At 41.5% G+C, this 27411-nt stretch overlaps 1 protein-coding gene across 1 annotated transcript; it reads right to left on the reverse strand.

Annotated features, from left to right (window-relative positions):
* Nucleotides 1–356: 356 nt before the first annotated feature.
* On the reverse strand, nucleotides 357–20278 carry MS3_00004716 (uncharacterized protein). The gene is made up of 6 exons (XM_051212682.1): nucleotides 20075–20278; nucleotides 18586–18793; nucleotides 18188–18552; nucleotides 13418–13635; nucleotides 5845–5942; nucleotides 357–1051 (listed from the first exon to the last, which is right to left on the reverse strand). Exons 2-6 carry the CDS (start codon nucleotides 18709–18711, stop codon nucleotides 935–937), a joined length of 924 nt encoding a protein of 307 aa, XP_051064060.1. The 5' UTR covers nucleotides 18712–18793; nucleotides 20075–20278; the 3' UTR covers nucleotides 357–934.
* Between the last annotated feature and the right edge of the window lie 7133 nt (nucleotides 20279–27411).

Raw genomic sequence — 27411 nt, forward strand, 5'->3', positions numbered from 1 at the left:
TTTATAAACAGTTGTCTACGCAAGATACTTCAGAGATAATGGCCGGAGACCGTTAGTAATAACCAACTGTAGCAGAGAGCAGGAAATTAAGAAAAACAATGGAAGTGTATACACACTGCGAAAATCACCAAGCTGCATCACAAAGGACAACAAAACTTAGAGTCCCCCAAGTCAAAAGCAAGAGAAACAGAACAAAGAGAATATGGCGTCGAGATTTGGAGACTGAACTCGAAGTCATGATTATCACATGGTGACAACTGGAAGGGACAGCCCAGGACGCAGTCAATTGGATAACTGGTAGGCAGCCTATGTCTCTGTGAAGCTGCAGGATAAGCAAAAGCAGAAATTTTTAGAAGTTTTTCATACAATGATCATTAATAAGCAAACATCTCCAACTTTATCTCTTATTTGTTCAACTACAAGAAATTTTTATCTCATTTTTGGCCGACAGAAGTGTTCGAGTTAAAAGGAAAAGTATACATCTACATAAAAGTCCATGACAACAATGAAAAAGGAGAAAAAAGGCAGACATAAATTAAGAATAGAGTAAGATAGATGATATAACGACAAGTCGATCAACTGGATAGCAGAAAATATAACACTGTTATGACAGTCATATTAAAGATATAGAGAATGTGGAGAAGACAATATGAAAATAACTGGCTTTGAAGGAAGAACAAGTCGAGGCTAGATTCAATGCAAAAATTCAACCCTAATTAGACTAATTAACAGTTTTGTCTGGTAAAAATAGACTAAAAATATACAACGCTGAAAAGTTTATTGACAAAACTTGGATTGAGCTCCGGGGATAAATCTCACGGTACATTATGATTAGGATTTTATGAGTGCTTTTGATAAAGTAGAAATCTGCAAATTTGTTCATACACAGTAAATCGACACGAGATAGAAACAAAAGACTTGAGTAAAGTGGGTCTTAATCCTTTAAAAATGCTGAAGCTCCTTCCATTTGCCATATTTCAAGTAAGCACCTACAAAGACCATCATTTCTGATAGGAATTCGACCGAATTGAGCACGCGCTTCTTCAAAACCCTAGGGACAATTAAAATAAACAAATGGTACTGTAAACTTAAAATAACAGTTTGGTAGCCATATAAAAAACAACCAACAAATTAAATAACTTACATACGCCTTTAATTCCCTCTGTAGCTCTTCTAGAGTTACTCCCGATCCCAAGCCCGGATAAAAAGGAGGGTTGGGCATGGGGTTAGCGACCACATCCCGTTGAAAACTAACTCGGTAAAAAATCTCTAGCCAGAAAAATAATTCAAACCATTTAAACACTGACCCGTGAGTTAGGTCTTCATTTAGAAGAACTATGATGCCTCATGGTGAAAGCCGAGTTCCTTCAGAATTCACGAGGCCGATGCTCCTTCTAACAACTAGAGCGACAATTTTCATAAGTAAATGGAACGTCCGTACAATATGGGAGACCAGAAAGACCAGTCAAATAGCAACGGAAATCAGGAGATACAATGTGGCAGTACTGGGAATCGGCGAAACCCATTGGACCCAAGCTGGACAACAAAGGCTAAATATAGGAGAGATGCTGCTGTACTCCGGTCACGAAGAGGAAAATGCTCCACACACTCAGGGAGTTGCCCTAATGATTCAGATCACTACCTAGTTGTAGCCTATTTACAAATCTAGCTAAGGAAGAACTGAACAACTGGACAAACAACACTACAAAGGTTCAATTCAGCTTCCTTCGAGATACTAACAAATTCAACGAATTCATGATAGCAGTCAGTCAGCTACAACGTAGGACCAGGCACATATATGCATCGGTCCAGGTTGCCATACCACATTAACACAACAAGATGAACACCGGATTCATAAAAGTAGTTAATTCAGAGGTGGTAATACGTAAAAGACAGATTGCAATAAGGATATAGTACAGGAAGAAAGAATTAATTCATAGAAAGAAAGATATGAAGCAATTTTAATCTCTTACTTTAAGGGAAGATAGAGAGTGTATACACCGACGCCATTGTGATCGACTCTGAGCCATGTCATCAAGAGTCTCCAACCATTGGTTACGATAGTCACACGGACACCAACCAAGTTGTCTGCATCTACCAACATGGCTCACACTAGAAGTTAGTGACTTCAAGCACTGATGCCACGTTTTGATTTGGCCGCCCCTAACTTTCTTCCAACCATCCCCAACACCGGTTAGCATTGCACGTCGTGGTAATCGGTGTTCGGGCATACGAAACACGTGGCCCAACCATCTCAGTCGATGAAGATTAACAACCTCATCGACTGATTTACCATCATTCCCTAATACCCTGAGTCTAACTTCACTATTACTTACCCTCTGATCCCAGCAGACGCCAGCAATATTTCTGAGGCATCTGTGGTCAAATACTAGTAGCTTACGGGTGTCTTCTACTCTTAATGGCCATGTTTCGCTGCCGTAAATTAAAACAGAACAGACTGCCGCGCAGTATACTCATCCGTTTATTGATAGACGGATATCTCACTTTCGCCATAGGTGACGTAAGTTGGCAAAAGCCAAGCGAGCTTTTCGAATCCGTGGTGAGATTTCGTCCGATACCAACCCATTAGGGCTGATCACACTTCCAAGATATGTGAAGTTGTCAACGCGTTCGACTACTTCACTCCCTATCCTTAGTTCAGGTGCTGACGCAGACCAGTCCTGAAGCAAAAACTTGCATCTAGAGGGAGAGAAGCGCATCCCAAACATTCTGGCATTGTTGCTTAGTGCTACTAAAAGACTCTGAATTCTATCAGCGTCTTCACCAAACAGGACTATGTCATCTGCTTATTCTAAGTCCATAAGTGCACCCCTGGAAGGAGATCAATATCCGAGAACTCAGTCGACGAGAATGTTATTTCCATCAATAGGTCTATGATGAAGTTAAACAAAAATGGAGAAAGTGGACAGCATTGACGGACACCACTTGAGGTTGCAAAAGCTGATGACAGTTCGCCATAAGCTCTGACTCGACTAGTAGTGTTCGAGTAAAGAGCCTTCACAAGGTTTATGTACTTCTGAGGTACGCCTTTCAATGACAGACACTGCCACAGAATCTCGCGGTCTACCGGGTCAAATGCTGCTTCTAAGTCTAGAAAGACCACCATTGTCGGACGCCGGTAAGTATCCCTATGTTCTAGAACCTGACGAATGGTGAATATGTGGTCGATGCAGCCACTTACACTTGACTTATTAGTTCCAGTTTCTTTTATTAGTCTGTAAAACTGCCTTGTGTTCCCTATAGCCGCTGCCTTTTCCATCTCTTTTGCTTTCGTTGCCCACCACTGCTCACGGTCGTTCCTTAGACTTTTGCTTAACCTAGATCTGATTTGTTGTCGCTCTTCATCGTGTTCAGAGCCTGATGGGATGAGTTTACGAGAATCCATCAGTGCAATAGACCTTGGTTCTTTGTAACCCTGTGGTTTAAATCACTGATAGATGTCACTGCTGTTTCCACAGCTGTTGCTATAGCTTTCCAAGCAACATCTGGGTCAACCTCGTTTTCAGAACTACCTAATTGTGACCTCAGTTGTTCCTGGAACCTACTTTTGGTTTTCTCGCTACTCAATTCAGTTCTAATAGGTCTTTTTACTGTGGCTTTTTTGCGTCCAGTGAGGCGCAAGCAGATGCGTGCCCGTATTAGGGCATGGTCGGAGTCCAAGCAGGCACTCCAGAATGAGCAACAATCTTCTATCGAGCCTCTCCAACGATGACTGATGGCAATATGGTCTATTTGAGTCCATTGTTGGTTTGGTGTAGGGGGTCGCTATGTTAGACGATGTCTCTCCTTATGCTTAAAATTTGTTTGCTAAAAATAAACGATTGTCTGAGCACAGTTGCAGCAGACGATTACCATTATCTGTTCGCTGTGCCGGAATACTAAAATACCCACCTAAATGCCTTTCTGTTTGGTTTAACGACGTGTGTCCCTATCCTTCCGAGTTCTTACGGAGCCTTTTAGCCCAACAGCACATAAACGACTGTTGACGGTGATCCACTCTGACAGTGCTTGTTCCGCCCTCATGCTTAGTGCTATCCCTACTCCTGCCAGTCCACGAGGGCTGGCCATCGCGTCACCAGATACACGGAGGGTGTATCTCGTTGTCTCTCCGTTTTGGCGAGGTGAGGTCAAGTGAATGACCACACTGGGATCCTGTATGCGTGTTTCAGAGACACAGCATACATCAATGGTACGAGATTCGAGGGTTCTAGCCAAGGAAGACTGTTGACCGATTTGACATACGGTGCGTACGTTGAAGGCTCCAATGTGTAGTTTGGAGAGAGGTTTCAGTAGACCTGGGACAGTGTTTTGAGCACTAGAATCGTTGGCTGTGGTGACACTTGAGGGGAAGCCGAAAAAGGAAGTTTAGAGGTGAAAGTCGATGTAGGAGGAATAATAGGAAGTGAAGACGGAGGTTGATTATGAATACAATGGTCTTGAGTACTGTTAGAGGTATGAGGGCGGTTATCACTTCCCGATTGCCCACACCGTGGAAGGGTTGTTCTGGAGGTACCTGAAAAGGAAATTGGATTAGAGGTGGTCTTAGTGACCTGGGAGCGTGACCGCAGAGCCCAAGGGACAACTGCTTGAGGTCGGTCACATACGACCTTTTTATGGGTAATTTTTGTGTTAGCTCCGTACTTTTGGGACCTTACCGCCGGAGACGGAAATCCGTGAGGTAAGGTGAGGTGTGCATTTTTAGGGTCGACCTTTTCTAACCCCACCCCTCCTTGTGGGAAGGCAGCATCGCTGTCATGCTGGTTGTCTGAAGGAAACACTTTAATGCTGTCACACCTCTGTACAGTCAGCAGTACGACTTCGCCTTCGGACCTTGGGTTTGTTGCTTTTAGTCTTACCGCTCTTCAACCGACCTGTCTGATATGGTAGGACCTTGAGGAACGGTTGTTCCAGCCAGTATAGCTCGGTTGCTTCATCACGATAGGAAGCCCGACCACCACGTCAAGGTATCAACAACGGTCGGGATTCATGATAGCTCTCAACAGCAGGTTCCATGACTTACAAGATCTACCGAAGGAAGAAAGAACTACTATGGAGGACAACTGGAAAGGTATCAAAGAAACATTAACTTAATTTCTCGTCGGGCTAGTCACATGTTATTGATCTGAATTGTATTGAAGTCTTGTAAAACAGACACTAGAAGGCTATCTAGTGTAGATATTCGTCTAAGGTAAATTAACGTTCCATTCAAGTAGAAAGAGAAACGGAGCGTTATAAGAGTTCAGAAATTATTCTAGTGAATCTGACAACCTGGAAGAGGTTGGAGTATGAAGTGCTTACAGAGGTGTGTAATTAGTTCAACCTTCGACATCTAAACGGATATATTTTCTTATGGTATAAAGTGGACATTCAGGGCAGTAGAATAAAACATGATAACGGAAATATTGCACGCCAAGAAAACTAAATAGATGAATTTATTAAACCTTCGTTTGTAAGCGACAGCGTGATAAATTATTAAAAAGCTATCATGAATAACCAAACAAACCTTTACTTATAATGATTAGAGCAATGTAAATAATATGACTTTTCGTTACGAAAATAATAGCCTCATGAAGAATAATTGATATAATCAAGTGCACATTGAACCTAAATGTAAGCTTCGCATTACCGTTACACCAAATTATAACTTTTCAAATGAGCTTTGTTTATTTTCGCTCTATAAATAACCTAGATACATTTGATGGATGAAACTATATGAATACAAATTTACTTTACGAAGTGAGACTGGACCAATTCAACAACAACAACAACAACAACAATAATATTTGGAAATATTGGTACCAAAAATTAAATACAAAACCTTACCCGAACTTGCATACGTTTTTTCACCATATCAAGTGGATATATTACACATTTGGATCCAATCCCTGCAAGTCCACCAGAGATCAAACTTTGAACAGGACCTTAGAGTTGGGAGACATAAGGTTTGTAAAACATTTAACTAAGCTGATGATGACAGAAGAACAAGAATGAGATCGCTATAAAGATATAATGAAGTGAGTCAGTAGTAGAAAAGCGATAGGAGTACTTTTTCTAAAAACTTATCTGAGTTAAAATAAACTAGAACGAAGGGAATTCTCTACCTAATTAATCAGAATATGAGTGAGTTAAAATGTGTACATACACTAATTACAGACTACTAGAAACAGCACTATCTGTTTGCTGAATTGTCAGCCTGGAAATACGGGATGTTAAATACGATGAAATTCTGGTTGTAAACCTTCATTGTACATAGAAACGAACAGAGTACCTAACATCGATGTTATAGTCTATTTTTAAATTTCTAGTCGTTAATAGGAGAGATCTGGTTAAAATGAAAGATGAAATTCCACAGAAGACGCAGTGATTACGTTCGTACGATAAAGCAGGAGAAATGTGAGGGCGAAGATAAGAATGTCACGAGCCAAAATGAATGAATACAGCAGTATACACGACTACCAATGAAATGTAAATTCATTTAAAAATTAACATGTTATTAATTTTCAAAATTTCTGTAGACTTCTAGGTTGCAATTAAGAACATGTACTGATCTGGCCCATAAATGGTGGAAGTACGACAATTGTATCTGATCAGTGTATTCCTTTATATATTCAGTTTAGTGTTGTTTCTCACTTCTCACCCCCCGTATCTGATTTATTTATTTATTTGAAGACATAAATATTGGTACAAGAGGGCACAAAAATATATCTGTGCCACACAAAATAATGAGAATTCGAAGAGAAGGAGAAAAAGGCAAGGGGCGTAAAAAAGAAAATAATGAACAGATTAGTGCAAGGTAGCGCAATAATAATAATAATCCCGACCGAAGCTGCTACCTTGACGCGGTGATCGGGCTTGCCTATCGTGATGACCCCACCGAGCTATATTGGCTGGAACATATGTTTCTATAGGTTCTACCATGCCAGGCAAGTCGATTGGAGAACGGTAAGACTAAAAGCAGCAACTCAAGGTCTGAGGGCGAAGTCGTATTGCTGACTGTAGAGGAGTGTGACAGCAGTAAGGTGTTTCCCTCAGACAACCAGCATCTGCAGCGATGCTGCCTTCCCACAAGGAAGGAAGGGGTTAGAAAAGGTCGACCCTAAAAATGTCACACCTCACCTTACCTCACGGATTTCCGTCTCCGGCGGTAAGGCCCTTTGAAGAACGGAGCTAACACGTCAAAAACCTTCCACAAAAGGCCGTGCGCGACCGGCCTCAAGCAGTTGTCCCTTGGGCTCTGCGGTCACGCTTCCAGGTCGTCAAGACCAACACTAATCCAATTTCCTTTTCAGATTCCTCAAGAAATACCCTTCCACGGTTTGGGCAGCCGGGAAGTGATATCAGCCCTCATACCCGTAACACCACACGAGACCAAGGTGGTCACATTCAAATCCTTCCTACACCTCCTAATACCTCTCTTATCTCCATGACTAACCCTCCTCACGTCTCTTTATCACCTCGCACCGCTAGGGCAAACGATTCGAGTACGTGGAACGTTATTCCTGGTCTCCTGAAACCACGCTCTAAACTACACGTAGGAGCTTTTAACGTCCAAACACTGTGCCAAATAGGACAACAGGCTTCCTTAGCTAGGACTTTAGAATCCCGCGCCATCGATGTGTGCTGCGTCTCCGAAACGCGCATACAGGATCCGAGTAGCATCATGCATTTGACATCACCATGTCAAAACAAAGAACCAACTCGATTCACACTTCGTGTATCTGGAAGTCCTGATTCTGCTTCCTGTGGCCTCGCCGGCGTAGGTATAGTATTGAGTCCTAGGGCAGAACTAGCTCCCTTACAGTGGATCCCAGTTGACAGTCGTTTGTGCGCTGTCCGACTGAACGGAACAGTAAGGATCCGAAAAGATAGGGACACTCGTCGTTGCCTCTTCGTCGTCTCTGCTTATTCTCCCACTGACTGCAGCTCAGATGATGTCAAAGATGAGTTTCACAGGAAGCTCTCCGACCTTCTCCTAAAAGCTAGGCGCCCGGATGTAGTAATAGTGGCCGGTGACTTTAATGCTCAATTAGGTAAACTAAGCGATAGGGAAAGACACCTGGGTGGATCTTATAGTGTCGTGGCTCAAAGAACAGATAATGGCGACCGTCTGTTGCAGCTATGCTCAGATAACCGCCTCTTTCTTGCAAATACAAACTTTAAGCATAAGGAAAAACATGTTTTGACACGGCAACCCTCCAACTCATGCCAACGTTTGACCGAACTAAATCACATCGCTATCAGCCACCGGTGGAGGGGCTCGATAGAAGACTGTCGCTCATTCTGGAGCACATGCTTAGATTCAGATCATGCTCTAGTACGAGCGCGTATTTGCCTGCGTCTTACTGGACGTAGGAAGGACGCTGCAAGTAAACCCCTTAGGGCCCTACTTAATGATAGTCAAGCTAAGAGTATATTTCAGGAACAACTAGGAAAACAGTTAGGCAGCCATGTATGTGATGCCCACCCCGAGGCAGCATGGAATGATATCCGAAAAGCTGTGGAAACAGCAATGATATCTGCTAGTACGGTAACCCGTAAGGTTAGGGAGAAACACTGGATCTCAGCAGCATCTATCGCACTGATAGATGCTCGGAAACTCATTCCACCTGGCTCTGAACATAATGAAGAGCGGAGTCAGCTTAAGCGCAGGCTGACAAGTAGTCTACGCAATGATCGTGAACAGTGGTGGGTAGCGAAAGCAAGAGAGATGGAAAAGGCAGCGGCAGTAGGTAATAGCAGACAATTGTTCAGACTTGTTAGGTAAACCGGTATTAGGAACCCGACTGTTAGCGAAACACTCTCAGAGAAAGATGGATATATTATACATTCTCAATCCAGGAGATCGGATCGATGGGCAGAACACTTTAGGGATCAGTTCAACTTCGGTTTCCCACGATCTCTAGTCAACCTGAATGGCAATTTAGTGCAGGTCTTCCGTCTCTTTACGAAGTTGAAAAAGCCATGAGAAATCGGAAGCGAGGGAGAGCAGCAGGCCTTGAAAGGTTTACCCTGAGATTTTTAAGGATGGTGGTCCAGTATTGGCAGTGAGATTAACTGAGGTCTTAAGTAGAATTTGGGAACTGGACGTAATCCAATCTGACTGGTCTCCATCACTGATTGTGCCAGTCTATAAGAAAGAACAAAAGTCCTTTTGTGACAATCACAGAGGAATCAGTTTGACAAATATAGTGTCTAAACTATTAGCCTCAATAATACTTCGACGCCCAACCAAAGCTCGTGAAGAGCAGACCAGAGAAAACCAGACTGGTTTCCGACCTGGACTTGGGTATATAGACCAGATATTCACACTACGTCAGGTTCTAGAACACAGACACACATTCAGACGCCCCACAATCGTAGTGTTTCTCGACCTTAAGGCGGCATTCGACTCTGTTGATCATGAGGTTCTATGGCAGTGTTTGTCACTGAAAGGAGTACATTAACCTTATAAAAGCTCTCTCTACTCGAACACAACTGGTAGACTGAGAGCTTATGGCGAACTGCCATCAGAATTGGTTACCTCAAGTGGTGTTCGTCAGTGTTGTCCACTCTCTCCATTCTTGTTCAACTTCGTCATCGACATGCTTTTAGAGATGAAACTTTCCTCATCTAGATTTCCAGGGGTTGAACTTCTACCGTGAGGTTCACTTGTTGACTTAGAATATGCCGATGAAATAGTTCTATTTGGTGAAGATGCTGACAAAATACAGAGTCTTCTAACCACTATAAGCAACAATACAAGCATGTTCGGGATGTGATTCTCCCTCTCGAAATGCAAAATGTTGCTTCAGGATTGGGTTGCATTGACACCCGAACTAATGATAGGGAGTGAAGTAATTGAGCGTGTCGATCGCTTCGCTTATATTGGAAGTCTCATCAGCCCTTGTGGTCTGGTGTGTGACGAAATCTCAGCACGGATACAGAAGGCTCGACTAGTTTTTACGAACTTGCGTCATTTATGGCGTAGGCGAGATATCCGTCTATCAACCAAAGAACGTGTTTACTGCGCAGCAGTTCGTTCCTTCCTACTTCATGGCAGTGAAACATGGCCGGTAAGAGTAGAGGATATTCGTAGGTTACTAGTATTTGATCATAGGTGTCTTCAAAATATTGCTCGTATATCCTGGGACCATCGAGTAAGTAATGCAGTTGTTAGGAAACGGGTACTAGGTAAGGATGGCAAATCAATTGATGAATTAGTGAAACTTCATCAGTTGAGATGGCTGGGACATGTGTTGCGTATGCCCAACCACCGACTGCCTCGATGTGCGATGTTTTGTTGTATAGGAGTAGATAGGAAGAAAGCTAGGGGCGGCCAGACCAAAACATGGCACAAGTCCATGAAGTCACTGACAAGTGGACTGAGTCATGTTGGTAGGTGTAGACTACCTGGTTGGGGACCGCGAGATGATAGCAACCGATGGTTAGAGACCCTGAATGATATGGCTCAAAATCGTTTGCAGTGGTGAGTGCAGGTGCATTCACTCTTTGTGTTCTCCCAAATTCTAATCTTCTGAATTCTTCACGTCCTTTTTTTCTTTCCAAATTTATTACACTGGATTGTATTCTTTGAATAACATCTTCAAAACCTAGTCTTTTCGATCATTGCTTATACTTTTACTATGTCTACCACTATGGGATTTGAATCGACAATTGTATCTCTATGCTAATGTCGTATGGCAACTCGAACTGATGTACGTACGTAGTAAGTTCTACGTTGTTACTGACTGACTGACTGAACAATAATACTGGGGGAAATGGAAAGGTACAATCCGAAGAAATCTTTCAGTTAAGGAAGAAACAACCGATTTTCACGAAGAAAGTAAAAGAAGGTTACAGCAGGATCGCCACTAGCTTCCATTCTGAGCCATATCTGATAACGTCTCTAGCCATTGTGTCACACCACCTCTAGGACCCCAGCCAGGGAGTCGTGAAGGACCGACAGAATCCAGCCCTTTGCAGCTTTCTTTCATACCACGACACCATGTCATACACTGACCACCTCTCCGCTTCTTCCAACCAGTCCGATAGTCGGCAAACAATGCACGACGTAGAATTCTCTGGGACGACATTCGTAGAACATGTCCAAGCCACCGAAGTCGGTGTTTCATGATGCATTATCATCTATGGGTCTGAACACACGATGTCGAACCTCTGCATTACTAACATGGTGTTGCCACTGAGTATCAGCAATCCTTCAGAGACAACGATGATCGAACACAGAGAGTCGTTTAACTTACTCAACTCGGAGAGGCCAGGTTTCACAAACATAGAGCAGAACTGCTCTCACCAACGCGTTGTAGATCCGACCTTTACAGCCAAACTAACATCACGAAGGCGCCAAAGATGGCCCAGATTGGCATAAGCCGCTCTGGCTTTCACTATACGTGCATTGATCTCATCACTCACACCCCCACCAGCACTTATGCAGCCACCTAGATACATGGACTTCTCGGCTACTTCTATCTGTTCACCATCCAGAGTGAGTACATGATTGGAATCCTGCCAGTCTTGTAGAAGTACTTTGCACTTCGAAGGTGCAAAGCACATACCATACCTACGGACACTGATTGCCAACTGACTAAGTGCGGATTGCATGCCTTGGGCATTATCGCACAGTAAGACAATATCGTCCGCATACTCAAGGTCGAGAAGTCTTTCTCCAGGCAACAGATCCACACCACCATTACTTACATCCATCAGAGCTGTTTCTAGAATGTCATCGATGGTAAAGTTGGAGGGAATGGTGCGATTGTGCAACCCTGCCAAACCCCACTGCTTGAATAGAACAATTGAGAGAGGTGATGGCATGCCTTTACTCTGCCTGAAGCGTTTGTATATGGGGCCTTTAGGATGTTAATAAACTTCTCAGGCACACCCTTCTTCAATAGACAATCCCAGAGAACAGTCCTGTCCAACAAATCGAAGGCAGCCCTGATGTCAAGAAACACTACGATTGTTGGCCTTTGAAAAGTATGGCGGTGTTCTAACATTGGGGGATGGTGAAGATATGATCAATGCATCCTCGACCGGAACGAATACCAGCCTGCTCCTCGAGAGTCAATCTTTCTCGAGTTTTGAACAACCTACGAAGTATGACGGAAGCCAAAAGAAACCCAGTGCTTATAAGCGGGACGTTTCGCGAACCCACAACTGACTGTACCCGCCATTCTCATGGCGTCATGAAGTTGCAGCCAATGCTCATCTATCCTTTTCGGTGGAATGGTGGCTAGCCTAGAAGCTAGCTCGGTTCGATACTTACTAACAACAGAAGTTGCAACCAGCTTGCTAACATCAATCCCTTGGTGGCAGTCACTCCGTTGGCCACTGAAAAGTAAGGTAAGATTGGCGCAGACCAAGGCATCATCAGAGTCCAGATAGGTACTCCAAAAGGAGCGGCAGTCTTGTAAACAACCACGCCAGCAGTAGCTGATCGCGATGTGATCAATCTGAGTCCAGGCTTGAGATGCAGAGGGAGGACGTCAGGTGGCACATCGGCGATGACTGTGCCGGAAGTTAGTGCTAGCCAGAAACAGGTTGTGGTCTGTGCACAGTTGCGATAGACGGTCACCGATATCTGTCCTGCGACCAACAAGTCCCCATCGGCCGCCTAAACGACTCTTTTCTGCGCCTAGACGCCCGACCTGAGCATTCAAGTCTCCGGTAAGTACTACAATATCTGTCGAACACACTTTCTGGAGAAGAACAGATAACTGGTGGTAGAATTCATCCTTGATTGCATCCGGGCTGCAATCTGTCGGGGCATAGGCGGAGATGACGAAAAGACATCGTTTCTCACGCCGATTTCTTCTCACTTTGATGGAACTTTATAATCTAACAGCACATAACCGACTGTTAATGGGGATCCAACCGATTAGTGCTGCCTCAGCTCTAACGCTTAGTGCAACACCAGACGAAAATGCCACATGGTTCCCGGATAAATGCACGTAAAACAAGCCTTTCGAAGCGATAGATGGAGAGCGAATTTGTAGTACTTCACCAGTCTTGAATACGGGTCTCGGATTTGTTCTTTATGGATAATATTTCTCACGTTTAGTTTTTCTTACAGTGGTTGATTTCATTTCGACTCATCTCAGATTGCTATTTTCCTTTCTCCTTGCGTTGATGTGAGTTGTGAAAACCTGGACTGACACATTTGTATAATGCTCTATGCGGATAACTGATTGATAGTGTTGATATATTTACTAAATTCTATTCCACAAAGGTCTGGTTCTGGGAAAAAAAAAGTTAAATTAACTCATTCAGCGGGTCCTTTCAGTGTAAGGGGTAATGATAATACCCGGATAATGGAAATGAATTATGTTTTGAAATATGGATACTTGAGCCAAATCAATGGACGGAAAAATAACAGATTTCATTAGTTAACAAAACATACCAACTGAACGGTTACCGCTATGGAATTGTGGTGACTTATCAATGAGATTGGGATGCAAATAATACTTTCCTTGATTAATCATTTGGTTTAATGAATGATAAATGGCAAATTGAATCCCTGTTTGTGGTGCTATAAGAAGAAGAGATGGTACAAGCCCACGGAAAAACCCTTGAGCACCTTCACGAGTTATGATGGAAACAGCTGCATGTGACATGCTCCTAAAAAGTAAGAATACAATATTTGATTAATTGGTCATCGGGATTTCAGTGTATTCTGCAGTAGGAGTAGAATATCTGTTTAGCTTTTAAATGAACTTACTTCAAAGTTGTTCAGTGATCTCTTAAAAAGTCGATTACCCGTTGAAATATCTGTCAAGTAATGATAAAAGACATCATTAGAACTCATACTGTGAGCACTTATTTACATGACCTTTCTATACACAGCCAATCTGTACATTATTACAGGGATTATAAAACAGATTCTCAGATAACCAGTACAGGTTCAGTCAGTCACAACGTAGAAATTCGTACGTTCGTACATCAGTTCGAGTTGCCATACGACATTAGCATAGAGATACAATTGTCGATTCAAATCCCATAGTGGTAGACATAGTAAAAGTATAAGCAATGATCGAAAAGACTAGGTTTTGAAGATGTTATTCAAAGAATACAATCCAGTGTAATAAATTTGGAAAGAAAAAAAGGACGTGAAGAATTCAGAAGATTAGAATTTGGGAGAACACAAAGAGTGAATGCACCTGCACTCACCACTGCAAACGATTTTGAGCCATATCATTCAGGGTCTCTAACCATCGGTTGCTATCATCTCGCGGTCCCCAACCAGGTAGTCTACACCTACCAACATGACTCAGTCCACTTGTCAGTGACTTCATGGACTTGTGCCATGTTTTGGTCTGGCCGCCCCTAGCTTTCTTCCTATCTACTCCTATACAACAAAACATCGCACATCGAGGCAGTCGGTGGTTGGGCATACGCAACACATGTCCCAGCCATCTCAACTGATGAAGTTTCACTAATTCATCAATTGATTTGCCATCCTTACCTAGTACCCGTTTCCTAACAACTGCATTACTTACTCGATGGTCCCAGGATATACGAGCAATATTTTGAAGACACCTATGATCAAATACTAGTAACCTACGAATATCCTCTACTCTTACCGGCCATGTTTCACTGCCATGAAGTAGGAAGGAACGAACTGCTGCGCAGTAAACACGTTCTTTGGTTGATAGACGGATATCTCGCCTACGCCATAAATGACGCAAGTTCGTAAAAACTAGTCGAGCCTTCTGTATCCGTGCTGAGATTTCGTCACACACCAGACCACAAGGGCTGATGAGACTTCCAATATAAGCGAAGCGATCGACACGCTCAATTACTTCACTCCCTATCATTAGTTCGGGTGTCAATGCAACCCAATCCTGAAGCAACATTTTGCATTTCGAGAGGGAGAATCACATCCCGAACATGCTTGTATTGTTGCTTATAGTGGTTAGAAGACTCTGTATTTTGTCAGCATCTTCACCAAATAGAACTATTTCATCGGCATATTCTAAGTCAACAAGTGAACCTCACGGTAGAAGTTCAACCCTGGAAATCTAGATGAGGAAAGTTTCATCTCTAAAAGCATGTCGATGACGAAGTTGAACAAGAATGGAGAGAGTGGACAACACTGACGAACACCACTTGAGGTAACCAATTCTGATGGCAGTTCGCCATAAGCTCTCAGTCTACCAGTTGTGTTCGAGTAGAGAGAGCTTTTATAAGGTTAATGTACTCCTTTCAGTGACAAACACTGCCATAGAACCTCATGATCAACAGAGTCGAATGCCGCCTTAAGGTCGAGAAACACTACGATTGTGGGGCGTCTGAATGTGTGTCTGTGTTCTAGAACCTGACGTAGTGTGAATATCTGGTCTATATACCCAAGTCCAGGTCGGAAACCAGTCTGGTTTTCTCTGGTCTGCTCTTCACGAGCTTTAGTTAGGCGTCGAAGTATTGTATTAAGGATGATTAGTGCGTAGGATAGCTGAGAAACAAGCTAAAAGCAAAAAGCTATTTAAACGAATCATATGAGCAATATTGTACCTGCGTGGCATGACGCCTTGGGAAACCGTCAATAAATATAATAGATTAACGACAAATATAGCATATCATTCAATGAATGTTGTTGAGTGACGTTGAGAACTTTAACATCAAATATTCAAACGTAATTTAAGTGAATCGGACGTGTTGAACGAAGGGTAGTAACCACCGAAAAATAAAGTATGCTCCTCAGCAGACAACTGTCTAGACTTATCGAGGCAAAGGGTATTAAAAATGAGGTAGTTAAAGAAACTATCAGGGAAAAAGACGGGACTATTATTTACTCACAATTCAGGAGATCAGATCAATAAGCAGTACACTTTAGGAAACAGTTCAACTGACCTAAAGTCACGCTTCAGTTATCCATTATCTTCAAGCAACCTGAAAATGGTGGTCCGGTGTCAAAAGTCAGATTACATGGAATCTTAGTTAGAATCTGGCAACTGGACGCAATCCTATCCAACTGGTCTCGATCGCTGATCGTCCCAGTCTAAAATTCTCTAATGATAATCACAGGGGACGGATTCAGAAAATTTGATTGTTTTCCGTCAGCTTGCATTACAAGTCGCGTAGGTGAGACATCCGTCTTCCAACTAAAGGGCAAGTTTACTGTGCAGCAGTTCGCTTCGTTCTACTGTGCGGGTATGAAACATGAACATCAAGAATAGAGAATATTCATAGGTTATTGGTATTCGATCATAGGTGTCTTTGAAGCGTTCCCCGCGTATTTTGGGACCATGGAATAAGAAATGTCTGGGTAAGTAATAGGGTATTAGGTAAGAATGGTAAATCGATTGATGAAATAGTAAATCCTCATTAACTGAGGTGTTTGAGATATGTGTTACGAAAGCCCAACTCCCGCCAACCTTGACAGGCGATATTGTGGTGTAGTATCAGAAGTAGTTTGGAAGAGCTTGGAACGACCAAGCCGAAACATTGCATCAGTCCACGAAGGCATTTACAGCTGGGCTGGGCTATGTTAATAGGTGTAAACTACATAGTTGGGGCCTGCGTGATTATTGTTACCAATGGCTAGAGGCTTTGAATGACTGCTCAAAACCATATGCAATGGCGCAGGTGCATTCATTCTACGTCTTTCCCCAAATTATGAGATCCTAAATAGCTAATCGTTCTGGTTTATGAAACTGGACAAAATCTTATTGCTATAACCTGATCAATATAGTGTCCAAAGTATTAGATCATCAAACGACACAATTCTCTCAGAGAAAAATGCTGAATAAACTAAGATTTCTAGATGTTTTCAGCAATAATCTTATGTTTGAAAGTGTTTCTCCTAGCCGAGAATCAAAATGTTTCAAAGATGGTTTGTATCTATGGCACGCTGCGTCCTTATAAAGTGAAAATGGGTCAATGAACAATTCCACTAAGTCCTATGTCGTTAAAAACTGCTGAACAGAAATCCAAACGACTTACTTACACCTGCTGCCACTCACGGAGGAGCATAAGTTGCCCACCACCACTCTCCATCCAACTCTGTCCTGGGCAATCTTTTCCAGTTCTTTCCACTTCCTATTCACCCTTTTCATGTCTGATTCCAATTCCAGTCGTAGTGTGTTCTCCGGCATTCCACTTTCACGTTTACCTTGAGGATTTCAAGTTAGGGCTTGGCTCGTGATGCAGTTTGGTGATTTCCGTAATGTATGTCCTATCAACTCCATCTGTCTTTTCCTGATTTCCTCTTCAGACGGAACCTGGTTTGTTCTCTCTCACAGTAGGTTGTTACTGATGGTTTTCGGTCAACGGATATTCAGTATCTTACGTAGACAATTGTTCATAAATACTTGTACCGTTTTGATGATGTTTGTAGTAATTCTCCAAGTTTCAGCTCCGTACAGTAGAACTGTCTTGACGTTCGTATTGAAGATTCTCACTTTCATATTGGTTGACAGTTGTTTTGAGTTCCATATGTTATTCAACTGTAGGAATGCTGTCCTTGCTTTGCCGATCCTCGCCTTTACGTCTGCATCTGAACCGCTACGTGAACGTTTCCAACTCTTCCAGAGTTTCTCCATCAAGTGTGATTGGGTTAGTGTTCTGCGTGTTGTATTTGAGGATCTTGCTTTTTCATTTGTGTATGTTAAGGCCTACTGATGCAGAGGCTTCTGCTACACTGGTTGTCTTCATCTGCATTTGTTGGTGTATATGAGATAGGAAAGCTATGTCATTTGCGAGGTCCAAACCGTCTAGTTGCATGCAAGTTGTCCATTGTATTCCGTGTTACCTCTCCGATGTCGAGGTTTTCATAATTCAGTCGACTACGAAAAGAAAGAGGAAGGGTGAGAGTAAGCAGCCTTGTCTGACTTTAGTCCTTACTTGGATTGTATTTGATAGCTGTCCTCAATGAACGACTCTGCAATGTAGTTCGTCGTATGTTGACGATCTTCTCAAGTAAATCATAGTGTCGAGGGGACATTTATCATTTGGAATATGAGGAACGCTTCTCAACTCATTTATCCATTGAAAAATCAAATGTAAATATATGGACGTAGAAGTCTAGATATTTCTGAGATCAAAACGATTTGACCTGCACTCTAAACTTACATTCCACACAGTTTATAAATCGCTGAAGGCAACTTTAAAAATACACATATATTACTAGACAAGTCAACTGGGAGCTAACGATAGCACTATTGAAGAAGCTTACCCGTAAGTTTTCGGCTCACCTTGAGCAATGAAACGTGTGCGTAGGACGTCTAATGGTTGAGTAACTACTGCTGCTAAAGAGCCCGCTCCACATCCGCACAGAAAGTTACCAATAGGTTTGTAGGTAATAGGTAAGCCAAATATTTTGTTATCTGAAATAAGGAGACTGTTGACTTCACGCAGCCATGAAAGAATCACTTCAAAAGTAAGAAACTGAACACTAGTGAACGTAACCGACTGCATTTGAGCAGGAACATGACCTTTCCAAAAAGCAATAGCACCCTCTTCCTTGCTTATGCACCTGACGGCTTGCATAAGACCTTGATACTTGCTTGTTCTGGAAACTTCGATTGGTTCCATCTGTAGCTACTCAGAATTTAGAAAAACTAAGATGCCTACCTGAAAACGTATTTTAATTACGTCCAAAGGTTGTACAACTGCCCTAGCAACAAAACCACTGACAGAACCAGCAAGAAGGTACTCATTTTTCGATAAACCAGTTTCTCTATCCTGTACTTGCACCATCACTCTGAGATTTTTATATACTTGACATTTTCAACTGAGTTTACGGTGGCAACTGCGTTGATTGTTCAGCAACGCGTGACTCCTTGCAACCAAAAGTAGAAAAAAACACTAGATACTGATAAAACATGTAAGGAAAGTTATGAATCTGTAGGCGCACTAACCCTGGAATGGATCACCAGATTATATAATGTGTAACTTCAGTGATTTAGGTTACCACAATCAGTCAGTCAGATACAACATAGGACCAGGCACATATGTGCATCGGTCCAAGTTGCCATAACTCACTAGCACAACAAGATGAACACCGAATTCATAGCAGTTAATTCAGTGGTGGTAATATTTGAAAGAAATTTTTGTATAAGGATATAACGCATAAGAAAGAATTAGTTCGTAGAAATAAAGGAATTCAGCAATTTTAACCTCATGGTTTAAGGGAAGACAAAGAATGTATAAACCTACGCCACTGTCATCGATTTTGAACCATGTTACCAAGAGTCTCCAACTATTGGTTACGATATTTAAATAGACCCCAACTAAATAGTCTGCATCTACCAACATGGTTAAGATTAGAAGTTAGTGACTGTATGGGCTGATACCACGTTTTGGTTTGGCCGCCCCTAACTTTCTTCCAAACATCCCCAACACAAGTCAACATTGCGCGTCGTGGTAATCAGTGCTCAGGCATACGTGACACGTGCCCTAATCATCCCAGTCGATGAAGATTTACAACCTCATCAACTGATTTACCATCATTCCATAATACCATGTGTCTAACCTTACCGTTACTTACCCGGACAGAGTATGAGCACTTGCAAATACTGTCATCATAACTTTAAAGCGCAGAACGATGAATTAGCGTTTAAGTACAAATTACCTATGTTGCTAGCGATAAAATCAACAAGACGTTTGAGTGGAATAGAACTTACTAAATATATCAACACTATCAATCAGTTATCCGCATAGAGCATTATACAAATGTGTCAGTCCAGGTTTTCACAACTCACATCAACGCAAGGAGAAAGGAAAATAGCAATCTGAGATGAGTCGAAATGAAATCAACCACTGTAAGAAAAACTAAACGTGAGAAATATTATTCATAAAGAACAAATCGGATACGAGGATGAAAAGTGGGAAACAACACTAAACTGAACATATAAAAGAATACACTGATCAAACGTAACTGTCGCACTGCAACAATTCATGGGTCAAATCTTTATGCAACTCGGAATGTCTACATTTCCCTAGAATTTTCTACAGCGGCTTCCCTGAAACGGGCGAAATTTTTCCCGCAATTGGGAGGTTGGGTCGAAACACAAATTGGGATTATTTCAAGAATTTCACGTGCCTAACAGGCTAATTTTACTTGTTTTAAGTCAATGTTCCGGCTTATCATATACCTGTCCAATCACGAAGCTTTACCGCCACGTGAGTCTCCTTGTACCCTGACGTATCTAAACGAAGAACCGTGAAAGTGAGATAATGAAGAAAACTCAATTATGATTTACGACAGGCATATGTTGATTGCGTTTAGTTGTCAGACGTTTCGATAAGTCTGTACAATTTGTCCGAATATGGTATTTCATTTTCATAAAATAACAATTACGTCAAAAATGGTTCAAATGATACAAATGGTTATGGACGGAATAGAAGAAGCTTTCGCTTAACAGGCTTCCGTGTCTAGTAGCAGGGGATCATGAATAACTACAGGCAAGAACCTAGGTATATTACCGATAAAAGAGGAAAAAGGGAATTGGTAAATCATAGTATGATGATATCCTTAGACCTTAAGAATGGATCAAGTTGCCTCTTAAAGGACTCCTGGGAAGTCGCTTGGACTAGCTCGGCCGGCAGCGAATTCCGGTGGTTGACAACTCTTAAGGACTCGAAGTTGTGTCTACAATCAGTTCTGCTTTGTTGTGTCTCCAATTTCTGGGTATTATCCCTTAGGTTGGTATTGGGACTAAGCTTATGTAGGTGTTTAAGAAGATGTCCAGAAGTGTTAAGGATACTGTAAGCCATCAGATGGTCACCTCTAAGACGCCTATACTCTGATGAGTAGAGGTTCAGTGATTGGAGGCGCTCTTCATGAGGTTTAAATTTGAGTCCCCGAACTGACTTCGTGGCTCACCGTTGGATACACTCCAGAGTGTCTTTATCCTTTTGGAGTGAGGGGAAAATATTGTTTCCGCACTCTAAATGGGGACGGACAAACTATTGAAGATTATATGTAAAGTTCTTCCGTCAAACTGGCCAAAAATATGCTTCAATGTTACCAGTGCAAGGTTTGCTAGAAAGGCATTTTCGTTCTTTATATGCTTGTATTGTCTCCATGCTCCATTGTTGTCAGTTCATTTGTATTCTGCCCAACAGTGTTTTTTGCAGCTTAGCAGGCGAATAGTGTGGTTCTTGATTATTTTAGGTTGCTTGTAGCTTTTGGGGACCTTTTGAAGAACTGGCTGCTTTGTTGCACATAAGATCGTGTGCAGCAAGAAGTCCCAATGAGCATCCACATCGAGTTGAGGGTGAACATCGCTATCCACCTGTTGTAGATAGTCCTATAGAGCTGAAACATTCAACCGTTTGAAATTCCAGCGCATGTTGTTGGTGGGATATCTTAGCTCAGTTTTGCTGACAAAACTGAAAGCTATAACGGCGTGATCGCTTTTCCCCAGGTGAGCCAGGACTGAGAGGTTGTCAACTAGGAATTCTTCGTTTGTAAATACACAGTCTAATCGCGACGGTGTCTGATTGTGTCTCCAAAGAGTTGCCGACCTCACATTTTCGTATAATCCCAAATCCTCAATGAGGTTGAAGAACCGAGTTTCAGTTGAGTTTTCACCTCCAGTATACATATGTTTCGCGAAATTGACTCTATGGAGATTGAAGTCCCCTAGAATCAGAATATGAGTGAAACCGAGACGCGTAAAGCGGTATAGTCTTTCCAGCATACGACTTTCATACTCGATGTCGTCAATGGGCTTCCTATATATGACGCCAACTAGGCACCTCGAAGTAGCAGACAATCTTACAGAGCGCCATATGGATTCCTCGAGATTGTTAAACTCGAGGTTATGAACTTGGTGTACCTCCAAGCAAGATCGTATGCATACGGCTACTTCACCCTTAATTCCTGTTTTTCTGTCGTTGCGAAACAAAGACATCCCAGACATTGCTAACTCCCGGTCCGAGAACTGAGAAGATATCCAAGATTCAGATATCCCTATCAGGTGAGCATTAGCAGCATTGCTAAGCTCACTCAGCTCATCCATTTTGTTTGGTAGACTCGCAGCGTTCATGTATGAGCAGTTTATGCTTTCGATTTGAAACGCGTGAGGTTCTTCCTGTTTGTCTGTGTGAGCTTTACGTGAATGGACAGGTGGCCTACCAATATAAGGTTTGCCGAGTTGGTAGGCCCTGTGCTTTACACGTTTTTTATAATCAAGACAGTCCACAAGTGGAACGATCGGCTCCGACTTGCCTTTGTGCTTGGTACTGGCTTCATATGACCTGCCAGGGTGCATGTGGATTCCAGTTGGCAACCGACGTCTGTTGGTACGAAATTCTTCCAGAGTTGCAGCCGCCATATGGGAGGATGGAAAAGTTATCCTCATTAACCGGGGTCTAGAATCACCATCCTTCTTGGCTAGTCTCGTCACATGTTGAGTCAGTATGTTTTTGAGCCTCAAAGACTGTTTGATGAATTTCCATCCCCTAATATCAGAGTTTGCTTGACTAGGGTCCGTGTTTTTCGGTACACCTTGCACAATTATATTTCTTCCGCGGGAAAACTTCTCGCGAGATTCTTTAAGGATGTTCCGGATGAGATTGCGCTCAGAATACGGGATGTCGGGCAGTATTCTTACGTTTCCATTGGATGTCAGTAAATGACTAGCTAGCAGGGCATCCTCTACGTCGGTAGCATTCTTACACGAAGTCAAATCGTTATAAAGTTGAATCGAATCAAAGTTGATCTAACAGCATGGTTAATATTGAGATATATCTGAATCTAACTGTATATGATGTTGTCGTCAATGATCTGAGGTAATCTCATGACCGACTTCCTAATATATAAGTTTCTTCGTATACACTTACATGAATTTATTCCTACCTGGACAATTAATAATCATGCAAACAGCACTTGTCCAGTAAGCAAATATCATCTTCCTGATAATTACATATTTATAATAATCGATTGTGACTTGTACATATGCTACTTCATACATACATTTGTAAGTCCTGTTAAAATACCTTTCCATATGCTCGTTGGTATATGTCTGCCCACTGAGTTATCTAGAACATTCTTGTATATTTCACTCCATATTATTCATCTACCCAATCCAAATACAAAATATTTTAGTTCACTCAAATGGTCTAGCTAACTTTTTCTAGAACCTAGAGACTATAACTTTTTCCAGTCGTGATTCTATGTGTAGGAAGAAAGCTGGGAATAGAATGAGCAAACAATCGTCGTACTAAACAAATTAACTAAAAATCGCTAATCAACGTGGAATGATCAAACCACCTCAACTCTCCCCAAAGAGTTGAAGGGTCTTCACATGGGACAGTTATGACCCCTAGTAATAAAAGCTTAAATGCCTAATAACCCATGACGTCGACACCCTTTATGGCAATCAGAACAACAATAAACATAAGGATATGGAGTGCTCAGACAATGTGAGACTGGTAAAATCACTGGGATATTAATAGAAGTGAAAGTGTGGCGGTAAATAAATCCCCAAATGATAATTCTTTAACTCTTTGATATTTAATGCCGACACATCTAACTGAAGGCGTTCGGTCATGCAACCGCGCCAAATCCCTAGTGAGTACGGTGAACTTCGCATCGCTCTCAACCGTTAACCAGCTTAGATCAAATGCTTCTCGACGTATCGATAGCTTTCCCAATATATCTTCACTTCTGATTTCCGATTTGATTAGGTTGATATACTTAGGGGTGTTATGTGTACAAGCGTTAACAAACTCCGAGTCCTTGTTGATCTTTTGTAGGATGTAGAAGTTTTATCAAGTCAGCCGGTGTCTTCATAGCTTAATGGAACGATTGGGAAAAATATTTAATACTTCTATGGATCCCAAATATATTTTCTACATCGTAACTGATGCTTGGATTTTCCATTCTAGAAAGTGAGCTCAAATTCATATATAACTTTACACTATAAAGTAGCTGTGAGCTATCTCCGCGTTAAATATTGAATCTCTATTTTCTGAGTAGTCTCGTGTTCAGCTTTGTGGATTGTGTGGTTATTGTCCAATGCCACTACAGGGACGCTTCATATAGAAGGTGTTTCTGGTTAAAGCGCTGACAAACTCCGAATACTTGTGGCATCTTCATCAGCAATTAGATGAAGATATAGCTAATATCTGAAATAAGACTTTTGAATATGTCTTTTGAATAGACTAACTTTGACCAAGAGTGAATAAAAGTTCAGTAATTCCGAATTCAATCATTCAAATATGAAAATAAATTAGTCTTTCGTTTATTAAAGTATAATATACTGAAGACCTCGGGTGACACACATGCAAACCAGTAAATGCTGCTTGTAATAAACAATAAAAACACAAAGTAACAAAATAACTTCGAAACGACGATCTTGATCCTGTAGGGCTAGTGAAATGTCATTGGGCCCAAGTCATACAACAATCAGGCCACTGATTTTTAAGGACAACCACCGCATATCAATGATCCATGCTCTGGTGGTCCCACTCTCCTGTACCTATTTCGTGCCTATATGTAACCCTCGTTCTTTTGATAGAAGAAACCAGTCTTTATTTAGATCTTCAAGCAGTCATAGTGGAGTGTGGGGTCACCTGTTCAGACAAACAAAGCTTTTCAGCATTCAATATAAGATAATAAGTAACATAATACCTGTAAAAAATGAGGAAGTGAATGAATACTTGAACTCTATTGTTTTGACATATGCTTAGTTGTTTGAAGTCAACTCTTAGCCAATCAAACTAAGCTGTTTCACCTGCCCTTACCAATATATTCCTGAAAAAACGTCTTTTGTGTTATAAGGTCTTCAAAGCAGCCATAGTACAGTGATAAGACGAAAGGGTTATTCACATTATATGCTGTCCACGAGGTGCACCTTCGGAATTAGCTGGTTGTTCACACCATGCCAGTCAAACTAGAGTAGGCCTCCAATCACGTGACACATATTATCTAGGTTTGTGATCTATAACCACAATAAATAAGCTCCACAATTCAAATGATTCTTACTAGTGAGAAGTAAAAACCAAGTGTAAATCTAAGATGTTAAAGATAATCAGGGTTCCATAATGCATTCTTCAGAAATATCATTATAATCGAAAGATATCAACCCAGTAAATTCAGAAGTTAGAAATGAATGAGTTCAGGAATATATTTAAAGCGTCGACGTATTTTTTAGGAGTTTGATTTAAGCTGGCCAGGTGTTGCGAAGGATGCGTAGCACAGCGTACTTACTCGTAATCTGGTGCGGATGCATGACAGAACACCATCAGCTAGGGTGTGTCCACTAAGAGAAATGAGGTCCACTATTTTTCAACATCATGTTACATTCGATATGGTGTAACGCATAAATAGATGACTTCCTTTCACGTCTAAATTTCGCTTCAGTCCGTAAGTTTCCAAACTTCCAGTGGAATCATATAGTTTGGCGGTATAATGCCCCAGAAAGACTTCGGTCAGTTCGGTTCCCAAGTTAGATTCACTACATGGTTGTTAATGGTGTCAGTATATAGCATTGAATAATGCTGAATATTTCAGTTTTCAATGTCACATTTTAAACCCGAGTTAGGTGATGTGACGCTTTCTCAAACACAGATAATATAGACCACATCTCATTACTTCCGTCTCCTTTACATGACTTCAGTTTTCGGTAACTGTATTATCTGTCACCTTGTATCCACGTTGGTAAAACTCGCAACTTGCAAACTAAACAGAGTTGCTTGTGTCTTGTTTAACTACATTCAGAAGTGCCCTCCTATCAACTTGGAGTTCATTTTACCGAACTTGAATAAACGTTGTGTTGAACTCCCATACAGCGTTGGAGAGACTATAATTCTGCCTTTCCCGAATACAACCAATCCTTCAAAATCGGGTCATTTGCTGGCCACCGTAGTCTTGTCAGAATTTTCTGACCACTTATTTTGCAAATGCGGTGGTAGGCAAGACTGGATTATTTCCAAATTCAAATCGGACACACCTTATTTGTTCCAGTGGTTTACATATATTACACTCAAGACTAGTCAAGTCATCAGCTGAACATCAAATAGGTTCATGGCTGAATAGCCTCATAATTAGTTTGCAAGTAACCGAATAGTTTCTTTCCAATAGATCATACAAACTTTTCCACACTCTACCATAACCCAGGTTACTAGGCAAATAGATCCAGGCCTCAATAGCCGTTCTGGAATTTCCCTTTAATTTATGCAACAGATGTGACAGTATTTGACCAGAATCAAACAACGTACTTATGACAATGCTAGCAAATTCACTAACGAGACTGTATTAGTGAATATGTTGTCTATCCAAATACATAATGTCAATTCTGGGCAAGCCAATTTTCTAAACATTTGTATACAACGTATACTTAACCTCATTGACCCATTTGCTATTTGGAATGCTGAGTGGTTCTTCCCAACGAACATTACGATCAGTACTACACCCCAAAACATTTTCACCTTACTATCTACTTCACCATTATCTACAGACAACAGGTCATCTTCTTCCAAACCCTTCACTTAATTCACCAAGCTCAACCTCATCTTGAATCACCCAACAACTTAAGCTCTTTTTCCAACCCGAGTCAATTTTCTAATCGCTTCTTCATTAATATCTTACCTAACTTGAGACTAGCAGAACTAAATCTAACAGAAACCACACTAAGGGCACTAATATTATTTAGTTTACCCCCATTATTATTATTATAAGCTTTATTCAATATTATGTTTTTGGCACAATATAGAATTCTCAGCGTAAAGTATTTCAACAAGTTTCCGTTGCTTTCTTCTTGGTCGGTCCTGGAGATAAATATTGAGTGATCGCCAGTTAGATGTTAGCAGTTCAGTAAATGAACATCTGAATAATGTACATTCTTTTCGTTGTATATTGCCAGCAACCACATTGTCCCTTATTGAGTTTTTGTAACTTTGACAACGAAAGGTTGTACAATTTTCAGAAACGCAGCAGAATAGGTTATGCGATTAATAAACATAGTGATATATTAAAACAAGCAAAAATAGATAACTTGTTGAAATATATAGATGGCAGGAATAGGTAGCCCAGATGCTCAAGCAGGCCGCCCATGTCATCAAACAGATTATAAACGGCTTTGGCAATCTCACCTTCCACCTTTATAATCTCCTTTGACTTTCCACTCATCGTTTTTATAGTATATCTCCGTTCCACACAAGTATGTTTATCAGGTCAAGTTCATATTAATACATAAGTAATCCAACGAGGTAGAAGAATAGAGTTTAAGACAACGTAGGTATTCAGGGTTTGGCAACGCCTCTACACGTAACACCCTTATAATCAATGTAAACCAACCTAATCAAATCGGAAATCAGGAGTGAAGACATATCGAGAGGCATTTGATCTAAGCTGGTTAACGGTTGAAAGCGATGCGAAGTTCACCGTACCCACTCGGGGTTTGGCGCGGTTGCATGACCGGACGCCTTCATCTAGGGTGTGTCCAG

The sequence above is a fragment of the Schistosoma haematobium genome, assembly GCF_000699445.3.
Source record: "Schistosoma haematobium chromosome Unknown HiC_scaffold_229, whole genome shotgun sequence".
NCBI classification, from domain to species: Eukaryota; Metazoa; Platyhelminthes; class Trematoda; order Strigeidida; family Schistosomatidae; genus Schistosoma; species Schistosoma haematobium.

Coding starts and splice junctions, on each gene's coding strand:
- MS3_00004716 (XM_051212682.1), bottom strand. CDS start 18,711: ATGGTGCAAGTACAGGATAGAGAAACTGGTTTATCGAAAAATGAGTAC. Junction 13,636..18,187: donor GGTGAGCCGAAAACTTACGG/GTAAGCTTCTTC, acceptor CTTACTTTTTAG/GAGCATGTCACATGCAGCTG. Junction 1,052..5,844: donor AAAAACGTATGCAAGTTCGG/GTAAGGTTTTGT, acceptor AATTGTCCCTAG/GGTTTTGAAGAAGCGCGTGC.